General features: G+C 44.2%; 1 protein-coding gene across 1 annotated transcript in view; it reads right to left on the minus strand.

The window, feature by feature from the left end:
• The window catches only part of Cdh13 (cadherin 13), a 1,135,782-nt gene that overhangs the window by 1,058,192 nt on the left and 63,231 nt on the right, over positions 1–14,359 (minus strand). Inside the window, exon 2 of the mRNA XM_074055575.1 lies at positions 5,088–5,227. Coding sequence (XP_073911676.1) covers positions 5,088–5,117 — 30 coding nt within the window. The 5' untranslated portion in view covers positions 5,118–5,227. The remainder of the gene's footprint in view (positions 1–5,087; positions 5,228–14,359) is intronic.

Raw genomic sequence — 14,359 nt, forward strand, 5'->3', positions numbered from 1 at the left:
CCCGTAACAGATCCTGGAGCAGATGGTCCAGAGTCAGTCCAGTGGAAATTAATGGAGTCAGACTATCCACACACTTCTTTTCAACCATAGAGAAATATTTCCATGAGTCAAACACCAGATGTATTTTGTTTATGGGGCCATTTAGCACTTGTGAGGGTGAGACACCAAAACGGAAGAAGAGTCACACTTGCATTTCAGGCAGAGCTGGAGCACACTCAGCAGCCTGCAGTAAAACTTGGGGCATCATTTCTGATATGGAGCCTGAGTTTTGAACTCAATGCTTCACTACTTCCCACAGAGAAAAGCATTTCTTCAACAAATACCTGGTGTCTTTTCCCTAGGCTTCAGTTTGTGACCAGACTAGCAGAATGTGCAAGAGCCCCAAAGATAGGATGGGGTGAGGAGAAGGAGGGAGAAGCAAAACTAAAGGACTAGAAAGGTTCCTTTGGTCCCAGAACAACTAGAAGGTGAGGAAAGTAGGCTTCCCGGGACCACCATTCTTTTCTTAACACAAAAAATTCTCTAAACAAATGGTTCCTTGCATGTGACTCCCAGGCCAAGAACATAGCATCAAAATGAAATCTGTAAGAAATGCAGATTCTCAGGTCCTACCCCAGACTCACTGAATCCAAACCTCCCTCGGAAGATGGGGAACAGTCTGTGTTTCATCACGCCTCTGCAGGAGTTTAACATTCCAGGGAGAACATTGGAGAACCACTGCTCGAAACCATCACCAAAGCTACACTTTACATGTAGCTCCCGTACAGGCTGACATGTTAGTTAACCTCTCCATGACTCAGTTTCCTTGTCTATAAAATGGCTTAAAGGTAGGACTCACCTCCTACTCCTACCTAATTTATTGTGAGAATTAAATGTAATCCCTTTAAAGTGTTTAGAGCTAGAAGTTGCATAGTAACATCAACAAAGCCTTCTTATTACATTTCCAGTGCAGCCTTTTACACTGAACTAAAATGAAGCAACTGACCATTTCTTGTCCTCTTCCCTCTAGTTATCTTCGCATTTGCATTTGCAATCAACTGTGATGCCACTGACATTCACCCTAATCTGTGTGCTCATTATGGGCCACGCTCTGTTCCTATGACTTGATGGATAATTGTCATAGACTGTGAAAACTCATTTTCATAGTTTCCATTACCTCCATTCATTCATTTATCCATTTGTTCCTCCAGCAAATACTAACTGAGCCCCACTGTGTTCCAAGCACCCTTGGAAGACCAGGGATGCAACAAGGAACAAAGCAGACTGAATCAGAGCCTTCATCCAAAGCCCAATCCACCGATTTGACAGCTGCCCCATGAGGATGCAACTCAGAGTTGCCTCCAAAGCCCCACCACATCTGGCTTCCCCAGGGCCCCTCCATGCAACCCCAGGCCTTCTACAGTCATCACCCTCAAAGGAACACAGAGCTTATTTCCTGCCTTGGCCACTGGGGCTCCCTCCCTTGTGCTGCTCAGAAGTGCTTCCCTTAGCCCTGAGATCCCCCCTTGACAAGGATCAAGGGTGTCACGACATGTCTGACGCCAGCAAGTAGCAATGTTACTCTTTTATGTCCTAATACTAGTTTTAGGCATTCCATGCCACTAAAGCATTGAGAGTAGGAAAGATTGATAGGAGTAGGCAGTCAGGGTGAAGAAATTATATAACAATTGCAGGCAGGTGGGGAAGTCTTAAAGGTTCCAGCCTCTCATCCACTCCTGGGGTGGCATGATCCCAAGGTCTAATATCTCAAGTGTTCAAACACCTACACAGAGTGTCATGAGTCATCTTTTCAACTAGTTTGCATGTCTTCCTACGTGTAACTGGAGAGTTATCCTAATGAAGGAACTAGACCATCTGGAATTTGCAAAGAGCTGCCCACTTATACACATGTAGGGGAAAACAGAGGCTTGAAAGCTAACACCCATGGGCCAAACAGAGCTCACTGCCTTTTTTGTAAATGGAGTTTTCGTGGAAACAGCCACGCCCACTCAGTTACATAGGACCTCAGGCTGCTTTTGTGCCACAGGGGCAGAGCTAAGTACTTTCAAAAGACCATGTGGCCAACAGAGCAAGCATATTTACTATCTGCCTTTTAATGAACACGTTTGCTGATCACTGGTCCGAATGGCCAGGGTGCTTATACTGTCTGCCTTAGAAAAGGTCCAGTGCAGCCTCTTACACTGCACTGATCAATTAAAGTTGCAGAACTAAAATAAAGCAACTGACCATTTCCTGTCCTCTCCCCTCTTCTGTTTATCTTGGCTGAGACTCAGCACAAATGCCTCAACTAATTGGGCAGACATAATTGTAACCAATTAGTGTAACAATCTAATAATCAGTTAATAAGTAAGTTGCTTAATGAAAGAGCAACACAACCTCACACAACATAAAGAAATGCAAATCAAAACAAAAATGAGATGCAAGTTTTCACCTACTACATGGGAGGAACGTGTGAAGAGCTGGAGATGAAGACCCAGGGCTAACGACAGCACTCCCCAAGACCAGGCTCCCTTGTGTGTTTTAGGGAGGAGGGATGCAATACTGCTGATGTCAGTCTGGATCACCTTTTCCAAACACCAAGAAAACAGCAACTGTGCCCAGAAGCAGTCCATCAGGCTACAGCTCACTCCCTAACTTGCAGACTCTCAGGCCACTGTGTACATGAAGCTAGTGTTATTAAAAGAAAAGAAAAATCAATAATCCATCACTGTGAAGGCTTTGGAGTCAGCCTAGGAGGTTTGGATTCTGGCGAGGCCCTCATAGGAGTGAGACCTCTAGAGGAGCAGTGTGGACCCCTCTGGTCGGTGTTTCCTCATCACCAAGAGTAGGGACCACACTGCCCCCCACCACAGTGCACTCAGGATGGGCTGCTTTTCACTCTGCGTGGGCCCTGTGCCAGGCTCTATTGAAAGCTTAGCACAGGTTGCAGGCCCTGCCACATTTGAGCCTTACAGAACCTTTTTGATGAAGAAGCCAAGGCCTAGGGACTCATAAATCAAGGTCCATCATTGTAGTTGGGGTACAAACCCAAATCTGTCTGCTTGAACTTGCAAAACCTATTCCATTGGGGGACTGGGGTGGGACTCAAGTGGTAGAGTGCTTGCCTAGTAAGTACAAGACCCTGAGTTCAAACTCGATTATCACAGCAGAACATTTTTCCCTTCTAGTAAGTGAGATGGAATGAGCTCACTCACTAAGAAGTCCTCCTAAATAATTGCTACTCAACACAAGTCATTCCCACAGATTCTCAGGCACCAGGATAAAGGCATCCAAGGGGCAATAATCACACCAGCTTCCAATACTTCTGTGCACTGATCCCTGATGGTGTGCTTAGTGGCAGCAGGCTCAGTGGCCTGCCATCTTGGCTAAGCAGATGCTCCCCAGTCAAGCAGACATCCCCAGCCAATGCCCCTGGGCACTGCCGCAGCACCCAGGTGCTCCTTCCTGACCTGAGCGTGGTTTACAGCTCCTCTTCTAGTAAGTAAGGCCTCATCTTTAATCACAGACAGCTCAAGAAGCTCTTCCATTAGGACAAGTCCTTTCTGCATACAGCTCTGCAATATCTCTCTATCTGTATGCATCTCTTTATGCCTCTGGCTTTCTTTTGTTCTCTGTTTCTCTGGTTTTCTCTCTCTCTCTCTCTCTCTCTCTCTCACACACACACACACACACACACACACACACACCAGAATTAGACTAGAAGAGATCTCAGTCACCTCAGTGAGTCATATAGTTCCCTTCCCACCAACCAAGGAGCACAGGCCCTGCTCTGGCCTAAAGGAAAGCTCTCAGCCCAGATCCCATTCATAGATGGGGCCTTACAATCTTCCTTTGCCCAGGGTCTACTCTGTTTTATTCCTACATACATCCAGGAGCTCACATGGTCCTGAGTCCGAATTGTCTTACATTTAAAACAGACAACACCCCTTCCATGGGGCAACTGGAGGAAAGAAATACCGTAGCCAAAGTCAGAGCTCAACAGTGGGTTGCACCCGCCATTGTAAATGCCTGTGCCTGATGGATCAACTTCTCCTAATACAGATTGTGGCACAGAGCATGTGTTCTGTAAAAATGGGCTGAGTTAATAAAAGAAGGAACTCAAATGCACACAGAGCCACTTCCAGTAGTCACGATACCAGGGAAGGAAGAGAATCACCACAGACACTGATGGTGTAAGTAAGCAAGGAAAGTAACTGGAGGAGCAGAGCCTTGACCAAGCCTACCAGGTCTCCCTGCAAGTCTTTTTTATTATTATTATTCACTTATTCACATGTGCATACATTGTTTGGGTCATTTCTCCCCCCGCCCCCACCTCCACCCTCTCCCCCCGCCCTCACTTCCAGGCAGAACCTGTTCTGCCCTTTTCTCCAGTTCTGTTGAAGAGTAGAAATAAGCAATAATAAGATGTTGTCCTATCTATGGATGACAACAGTTTTTGAAAGTAATTCTTTTTTGAGAAGGAAACTATATTGCAGACACATATGAGGACATGTCTCCAGTTTCACCGTGAATGTGGGTGGAGAGCAGAGCTGGGCTTCCCAGGGCTGCCAGCCATCAAAGCTGTGCTTGCTCTGAAAGGGCAGTGGCCTCCCACACTAAACTCCAGAGAGATGGAGGTCTGCCTGGCACAGGAGTCATTTCTGTCCCTCATCAATAGTTCCAACAACTGGGTCTGATGGGATCTCTGCCAGAGACCCCACCTCTCCACACCCTGTAGGCTCTTGCAGACAAGGTCCACACCCTGAGGCTGTAACTCTTGGGCGAGGCTGTACCCAGGGAGATCCTGTTCTCGGCTCTGTATCTCAGGGACTCTGGAAAGGAAATCAGGGAGAAGAGGGTTGGGACCCTAATGGAGGGCTCAGTTCTTCTCTGCTGTGGATGCTAGAACACACAGTGGAGTGCCACAGCAGCCAGAGCTGGAGGCAAAGAAGAGGAAACAGGATTGAACAAAGAAGGTATACTCTCCCATTGCATACTGCCAGAGGCTGGAGGGGAGTGAGCCATCAGTTCCCCATTTCCTGCTTCCTCACCCAAGAAGTTTCCTCAGCATTCCCAGGAGCTCCCTGAGAAATTCATCGGCAACTTACCTTCTGCAACCGCAGTCTTTGCTGCCTCATCCTGCTCTCCCAGCTCAGTCTTCAACACAGTCTTGCAAGTCGATGCTGCCAGTCATGTTGGGAAAACCTGATGCTTCTTCCACCCTCTGTGCTCCTTGATCCCACACCTCCTGAAAGAGGTTCTCTCATGTTCCCACTGATCGTGCAGCAGGCTATCTCATGCTGACACTCTGACCAACTGCCAGGACTAGAGTGGATGTTTCATGGAACTTAGCCACATTGGAACCGAGTTGGTGGGCTCTAATTTAATTCTGTTAGGAAAGTATTTGAAGTTAGTGCTTAGGCTGAAAGTAACATAAACTCAACTCAGATTTATGTGGTGTGTGTGTGTGTGTGTGTGTTTGTTTATTTGTTACTGGGGTTTGAACTCAAGGCCTCATGCTTGCTAGGCAGAAGCTCTACCTCTTGAGCCACTCCACCAGTCTTTTCTGCATTGGTTACTTTTGAGATAAGGTCAGTCTTGCCTTATGCACTAGCAGCCTGCACTACAATCCCAGTTGTGCTTCCCCCATGTACTTAGGATGACAGATGCATGCCGCCTTCCCCAGGCCCTAGTTGAGATGGGATCTCACAAACTTTTTGCCAAGGCTGAACTCAAACTGTGATCTGAGTAGCTAGGATTACAGGCTTAAGCCACTGCAGCTGGTTTATTTGGTTTTTTAAAAATATTGTTAGTAATATTAATTGAACAAAATAAACTAGTTCTCTCCAGGAAACAAGGCACTTGTCATGGAGGTTAGTATGATTTCTAGGTCTCTCAGAGACTTGGGCTGAGCCCCAAGCTCATCCCAAGGGAAACTATTCTCTCTGCTTATCCAGGGAAATGTTTGCTTGCCATTCCTTCAAATTAACTCAGAAAAGAAAAGTTGAGTTTTAAAACAGGGGTTTTAAAGCTTCAGGGTTTACGGTAAAAAAAAAAAAAGAAGAAGAAGGAGAAGAACAAGGAGGAAGAAAAAAGGAGCAGAAGAAGCAGGAGGAGGAGGAGGAAAGTTGGGAAGGAGGACGGAGGAATGTTTCGGCTCATGCAACTGAGAAGTCCAGAGGCATGCTGTGTCAGGTGTAGAGCTAAGTCCAGGAGCTCAAATGATTTCATAGGACTTGCTTTCTCTCTACCATTTGCCTATGCTTTCCTATGTTATCAGACCTTTTTTGTCTTTTCTGGTGGTTCTGGAGTTTGAGCTCAGGATCTTATACTTGCTAGACAGGCTCTCTACCACTTGAGCCACTCCACCTATGCATCAATTTCATTCTTGGACAGAAAAATACATGCTGGAAACTCAGAAAACAGACTCACAACATAGCCACCCTTTCTTCAATAGTTCCAGGAAAAGTTAGAATTAAGTCTCACTGGATCACAAACCCAACCCTTAACTAGTTATTATAGCTAATGAGTATGCTGATTAGTTGGGCATGGAACCAAAAGAAAATGAAGAGGTAACTGCCAAGCAACAAGAACAAAAACAATAGGAATGCTGTGACTGACGAGGAGCTAGTAACTAGCATTATGCAGAGAGTAGGTCCAAGGTTCATCCATCCATTCATAAATCATATCCTTACTTAGCAACTCCTACTTGCTAGGCAATCCAGGCTTTGGAAGGCTCTGAGGTTGATTAGGCCAGACAGTCATGGCACTGGCTTCTGTGAAGTCTGTTCCAGTGTGGACAATGGATAAATCCACCAGCAAACCAAGAGAAATATGAGGCAAGTGTGAAGAGGGAAACTGCTGGGAAGGAAGAAAATGGGTTTGAGAACAGTGAATAACAGTATCAGAGCAGGTCAAGTGACCATTCATGGGCCACACACAAAATAAGGAAACAGGAAGCCCAGGTCAAAGTGAAAGATCAGAGAGGGCAGGTGGCAGGGGTGGATGTGCAAAACAGGAGACCTCATTTCCCCAGAGAGAAAGGGGGGAAGAAGAAGGAGGCAGCTTGTCTCTTCCTTCTTAATTTCTTATCACCAGGAATCCCCTCTATTCCAGTTAGGTCAAAGGGTTTCTTTGTCTTGAACTAAACCACTCTTGACTATGGAACTCATTAAAAAATGCAAGATTCCCAGCCTCATTAGTTGCTCACAAGACACCGTTTTGTGGAGTGGGCCATTTTTAAATGATGAGGGATTCTCACCTCATTACTGAATTCTGGCTAGAAAGTCACTAGACTTAGGAAAAAAGCATAGATGTGTGTTTAGAAAAACACACATCTAGTGTTTTTCTAAAACATAATAAAATGTATGTACATACATAAAACATTTAATGTTCTTAAGGATACACAGAATAGAGGCAGTCGATTCAGTTGCTCAGTTAAAAACTAAAGCACCAGCAAGTCCATCTCTTGAACCTATGAGGGCACAAAGTATGCTCACCACTAGTAGAAGGAGCCTCTATTCCTGAAAACGCCCAAAACCAAAGTACACCCATACACAGAAAGAAAGAGAGAGAGACTACATATATACAAAATACACAGAGACTCAAAATGATACCAATGCATTCACATACATACACAAAGTACACAAACATGCACACACAGCATATATGCATACTTAAAGGTATATGCATACATACACATAGATTCCACATTTGCACATAAACACTCACAAAGTACACTTCAACATGCACACACGCAGAGAGATTACTGGAAAGTACTCAGATCGAGCACTCAGTGCCAGGCACCACTCAAGTTCAAAGTGTGTTCACACCTGCCACAGCAGCAACAACTTAAGGAGTGCTGGTCAGTCTTCCCAGCAACCTTTGAGAGGCACTTGTTTGGGTCACACCCTAGGATACAGGGGAAGCCAGCTCTATGCTGTTCTCCATGTGGGAGAGTGTCTGGGCATCTCTGTCCTGCCACACACAGGGTATCAACATATCCGTCTCCCCATAAGATCCCAGCACACTGTAGGTCGCAGGGTATGAAATGGTGCTACACTCCAGACTGCTGAAGCCTCTCCAGATTTATTGCATTTATTTAAAAACAACAAACATTCTCAATTATTTCCGCACTGCTCAGGACCATAATTTACTCAGAGGTATGAGCTATCAAATTTCTCAGGGATTGCTTCAAAATGTCAGATCTAAAAGATGACTCCCATGTTAGTGAATAGGAAACACCCATTTATATTTTTCATTTTTACTTTGATTTAATTTTCAGACAATTCAACTTTTCCCCATGCCTGAGTGCCTAAATTCATTTCACTTGTCAAAAGAGACAAATTTTCATAATTACAAAATAAAACATGGTGGCCCTTCTTTGGTGACCACATATTTCACATTCTTTTTTTTTTTTCCAGATGAAAATGCCTTCCTTGGTCTAGGTGGCTTACTTTTGACATATTTCTATTGAGTCTCTACTTAGAACAGACAAGGGTAGAGGCTAAACACTCACTAATGTTTTGTTATGTTAATGAACATCTGTAAAAGGAGAGAAAAAATTTTCCATCCCTGCCTGTGATGTTCACATCTTCTTTTCTGTAATTTGTACTAAAAAAAAAAGTCAGCGTTCCGAGATTGTGAGCTGTGGCATGAAATACGCCCTATTCGCTAATGGTTCTTTCTGCCAAAGTCTCAAATCCTTCCACAAGGCTTTGCTGGGTGTCCATTTCAGAGAGGTCAGAAACATTAATGGTTTCATACTATAGCTGCCAGGGACGTGCACAGGGTGTACTGGGGGTTTTACCTAATAAACTGTCATTTTTTCATTTACCCAAGTAATATATGTTCTTTAGATAGAAATTTTGGGAAAAAAAATGCAGAAGTTGTAAATACCAGAAAAAGATAACCATCCAAAGCAAAATATAGTCAACATATTGAAGCACCTTCAATTTTTTCAATTAAAATTTACTTTCAACTTGGTCAGGTTCTTAAATACTTAAAAATGGACCTTTGTAATTAGAAACCTACTCTATTATTTGAAAGGGGGTTAAAGATGAAGACGGAAGGAAAAGATTTCAGGTTCTAGTGAACCTGTTCATCAGAAGTGGAAAGTCCTAACTCAAAGGTTGTTGAAACACCCAGCATGGTCACCAGCCCCACTCGCCTACTCCGTACCCCCTCTATAGTCCATTTCCTAGGGAAAGTGATTGCATTTAAAATTTAGTGGTCAGTACATGATGACAAGGCAAGGCAGGGTACCAGAGGTGCTCATTTTCAAGAGCCAACATAAAGAGACAACATGAAGATTATCCTGATGGACTGACTTTGCATTTCACATGCTTTTATATGGATGTCCTCTTGGTATTGTGTTGGGGAATCTGAGAAGCAGACTCACAGCTGGAGATGAGATCCCATTTTTCTCAAGTAGTGCTTATGGATTTCTTGCCCATAGAAAAGAAGACATGGAGCCAGGATCCGTCTAGGGGGAAACTGGACTGAAAGGCCATCTCAACAAAGGTCTCAGCTGACACTATGGGAGCTGTGTAACCAGGATGGCTCTTCAGAGTTGGCCTGAGATGGTGTGAGAGGTCAGGCCTCTACTCTGCCTACTTCACTTCACCACTAGATGGACCTACCCTTCCGCCAAGGCAATTCCCCCAAAGCCAGCTGTATGGAAAGCAGTGTGTCAACAGTGGTACTCCAGGTCCTGAAGGGGCCTGGTCACAGCACAACTGCACTAGTATCTCACTGCACCAATGCCCTTTCCCTAAGTAAAGAAAAGCACACAGGCAACCAGACCCTCAAGACAGCTGGGTACCCAACAATCAAAGGCAAAAGTCAGCAAGGGCCACAACAATGCAGGGACCCAGATGCTGCACTCTTAAGCCACCAACCCGATCCAAACACGGGAAAGGAAGGACCCAGGCCATTTTGAATGATGTCTGATATTCTAATCAATAAGCAATTATATACAAGGGAGAAATCCTTGCCTTGGGATATCCCAAATCGGTAGTCCCAGATCTATAGCTGGTGAAACTCAATGTTGCTAAAAAAAATAATGACTGAAAGATCAGACTTGTCACCCCCTCATTTGAGTAGATCCTCAGTACCCTAGTAGGGTCTGCAGACAAGCTCACTTTGTTGTTTATTAGAGAATTGTGGACAAGGAAGAACCTTCCATAAGTATGCCCTATGTGATGCTACCAAATGTTACCCAGAACTCTTGTCTCTCACTCCAACACCTAACTGTTCTCTCACCTGATCAGGTGGGCATTATTGTTTCCACTTTACAAATAAGAAAACAGAGGCCCAAAGTCTTGTCCAAGATCACCAGAATTTGCATCCTATGTAGGGGCCCCAACACCAGGCACATCTCATTATGCATGGCCTCCTCTGCCTCTCAGCATGATTATTGATTAGGCCCTGTTTACACCCCATCACCGTGGTGGTATTTTTCTGCTGCCTGAGTGGCAGCCTTACTTTTTTGTAGTCATCTTCTATTAGAGAGGAATGTGCCCTTCCCTGACAGTGGTAGGCTGTGAGCCTGTGGCTCCCTAGCAAGGAGGATCTATCAGTCTCTCCAGAATGATAACGTGCAGCAAGACAGAGCATCTCACTTACACTTTAGGGTGACCGGGCTGAGCTTCTTCTCTTTGGAACAGTGACCACCTTTGTCATTTGTCTAGCAATCCAACTATGGGGACAGAACGGTTAAACCTTAAACCACTGATCCTCTGGTGTTTTTTAAACTGAATGTGTCCCATCAACACTGAACAATGGGTCTTTTGACAGATTGACACAGAAGGATTAGGGCTGGAGAATAAACCCCCAAGAATTCTGTGTTGGCTTAAGTGCCATTTCCTTTATGTGACCAGACCCAGACCATGGCAAGGAAGGATAACATCCATATTTTAATAATATCAGGAAAACATAACAACTGGCTCTTCATCAAGTTAATTTGCCAACCTGAGTCTCAGTTTCCCTGTCTGTAAAATGTAAGACATAGACTGTCATGGTTAAGACCCTCTCCAGTTTTGGCATTCCCTAGTCAGGGGCCACAGACCTCCTATTTTGTTCTGTTAGCCCCGGAAAAAAGCAGGGACAATGTAAAACTAACACCACCACCACAACAGCATTTATCGTCACAACAACAGCAGTGACAACTATAGTGACAAGCTCCCCTGCAGTGTTTGATGCCCCATCACAGAACACAGTTAGATAATGCTTGTGTCAGAAGTTTTTTTAAAAAATGCTCTTTCTTCACCATGGATGCGGTAATGGAAGCATTAGCAGACAAAGACCCAAAGCGAGCTGTAATACCCCCCAGTGCTCATTGCAATGTTGAAGCTATAAATTGAAATTAGAATTCCAAAAGTGACACTCTGGAAATTATTTTTAAAACTAAGATAATCTAAAAAACTTGAAATGGCATTCCAACTCAGCAGTTCTGTGGGCACCCCCCAAGTCAGAATGTCTCAATTATGGCAACACTGTCGTTACCCTCTCAACGAGGGCATCATTGTATTGTATGTGAGAGTGGTATGATTTACACTTGCAGTTTATAAAATAAATTAGGCAGAAAGAATCGCAGAATCTCAAACACATTTAGCTTACCAGACTTCACGAAGGTAAATGGACAAGGCATGTGATCTTTAAGCAGCAAACGATGATGCTAATGATTCATTAATACTTTCATTAGCAGAAATTTGATAAATACATAGTCTCCCCCAGACAGCTCTCAGGCAATGGATCAGCAAAACCCACCCCCCATATGTGCCCACTCCTAAAATCTGAATCCCACTGGTAATTACACGTCCTTTGATAGGCATACAAAGGACAAGGCTGACAGCTAAGTTGCTGGGATTTCTGGCCTGCCCACTGTTCAATGCTACACGTGCCAGCTTAGTTATGAAGCCAAGTGTGCTGCATTTAGAACCATGCAGAATGGGAACAGAGAAGCTCTATTCCACCCTGGACCAGCCACCACCCCTCTCGCCTGGCTTGCTGTCCTCCTTGCCCTGTCCCACCTCCACACAGTATCCTTAGAGCAAGGATGCCTTGAATAAGGATGTCATTTCACACAACTCCTTTTCCACAAACAGGCAAAGCCCCCAAGGTCTACATCTCATCTTTCTGACCTCATCTCCTATCCCACCTGTAACTCATTTTGCTCCAGCTACCTGGGCCTCTTTGCTGTTCCCGAAGCTTTGCAGACAAGCTCTCACTTCAAAGCTTTTGTCGCCATGGTTCTCTTTGCCCTGTCTTCACACATCTGCACGTTGGCCATCCTCACCTCCTTGAAGCCTTGGCTCCCAGAATCCCTGCCCTGATCACTTATTTTTATGTCTGTTTTTTAATATTAATCGAGATCCAGGATGGCAGAAATCTTTGTTTTGTCATGTTGTATCCCCAGGCCTTTAAAATAGCACCTGGGGAGAGTCAGCACAGAATAAATATGAGAAGAAAGGGGAAGGGAAGGAAAGGAAGGAGGAGGTGATATGTAGTGATTCATGCCTATGATCTCAGCTATTTGGGAGGTGGAGATTGGAAGGCTCAACATGGGAGGCCCCATTTCAACAAATAAACCAGGTGTGGTTGTGTACATCTCTGTAATCCTAGCTACTCGAGACATGTAAATAAGAGGATTGCAGTTCAGACTGGCCTGAGCAAAAATGCAAGACTCTATTTGAAAAATACCTAAAGCAAAAATGGCTGGGGGTGTGGTTCCAGTGACAAAGCACCTCCATAGCAAGAATTCAAAACTCAGTAATGACAGAGAGAGAGAGAGAGAGAGAGAGAGATTATATTATTAGACAAGTTAGAATTGTTTTTGTACTTCTAAAAATTTTATATCATTATTAATTCATACTTTAAGTTGAAAACATCTGATAGTAAATTATAGGCATTCTCAGTATTGTATGTAAAATTTTTTTCAAGTCAGTAACTAATTTGAGAGCGTCTTTCAGAATTTTAAGTAGGTACCCTAAGCACAGTGACCTATGCAGTACTCAGTTTTAGAAAAATGTAAGTCAAGAAATTCTGGGAACAGTGTGCAGTTCCAAAGTGGTGATGCAGAGAGGGTGGTTATGAGGAGGTTATAAGGGAGTGTGTACAGGTCCTGGGTACCTCCTCTTCCTTCTTTTCACGCGTCATCCTTGCTGCTCAATCAACTTGGGACTGTGGACAAGGACACTCCACTCATGAACCAGGTGGTCAGACAGGTAGAAAGAGCCCACCTGGCCTGCTGCCAATATGTTGTCTGAGATCAGGTCAAACATTCTGTTCATCTTCCTGATCCTGCTACTCACAAACCCTTTCATATACTCTTCCCAGTGCTTTTTATACTTCGCAAGTTTAAATGGCGAGGTCAGCATCAGAAAGTCAATTTATGCAAATTCAGATATACATAATTGAATAAAAAAATTGGGGGGAATGAGAAGCAATGGATGGATGGGAGAGTGGGGGAGGGGGAATGATGGAGAAAAGAGAAAGACCCTAGAGGAACACTAGCTGGGGATGACTTATAGGAAAATTTTGTGTAAATCCCTGGTGCCTAAAGTAGGTGACATGTACAGAATGCTATGAACAGCTTAGAGGGTTGTCAAGGTTTATTTGGACTCCAGGAGATATTTGTTTGATGCTGTGATTTTAGATCCTAATTCTGGATTCGAGTTTGACAGCATTGTTTCATTTTCCATGACCATTGTTCCCTGGATTTCCATTTCAGAGTTTGTACCAAACCTACCAATTCACATCAGTGCCCCACACTGAGCCATTGGGACTGTAGCAGCCCACCCCAAATTCACTCCCAGCTCCCTAGCAGTCTGAAATGAGTGAGGAACATGCCATATAAGTTCTACATGGTGAGGGAACAGAGGACATGTGAGGAGGCACCAGTTGGGCAGCCACTGGTCAGAGAATCTTTAGCATACTTATAGTAGACCTGCCTAAATAGAAGAACTCATGCAATGAGTCTCTTGAACTCAAAGGCAACGCTCATGAATGAGTTGAATAAGTGAATGAAGGAAAATGAATAATCAATGAATAATAAACACAGTGTGCAAATGAGCTGAGTTCTACAGCTTTCAAACCAATTCTAGTTCATTCAAGTGAGCTCCAGAACCTCCAGCCAACCACTGACTTTGGAGACCGAGTAGCATCACATAGCAGGTTCCTTGACAAAGCTGCCAGGTCAGTTTCAGTGTCCCTCCCCAAACCACATCCAGGTTTGGTACGAGTACCAGCATACTCATACATTAATCTACTCATTCATGTATGTATTCTATACAGTGTGCAATTATAGTTAACCCAAACCCATTTTGGTGAGCTGATTTATTCAATAAATACCCACAAAGCAGCAATTTCATGTCAAGAA

Source organism: Castor canadensis, chromosome 15 (genome assembly GCF_047511655.1).
Source record: "Castor canadensis chromosome 15, mCasCan1.hap1v2, whole genome shotgun sequence".
Taxonomy (NCBI): domain Eukaryota; kingdom Metazoa; phylum Chordata; class Mammalia; order Rodentia; family Castoridae; genus Castor; species Castor canadensis.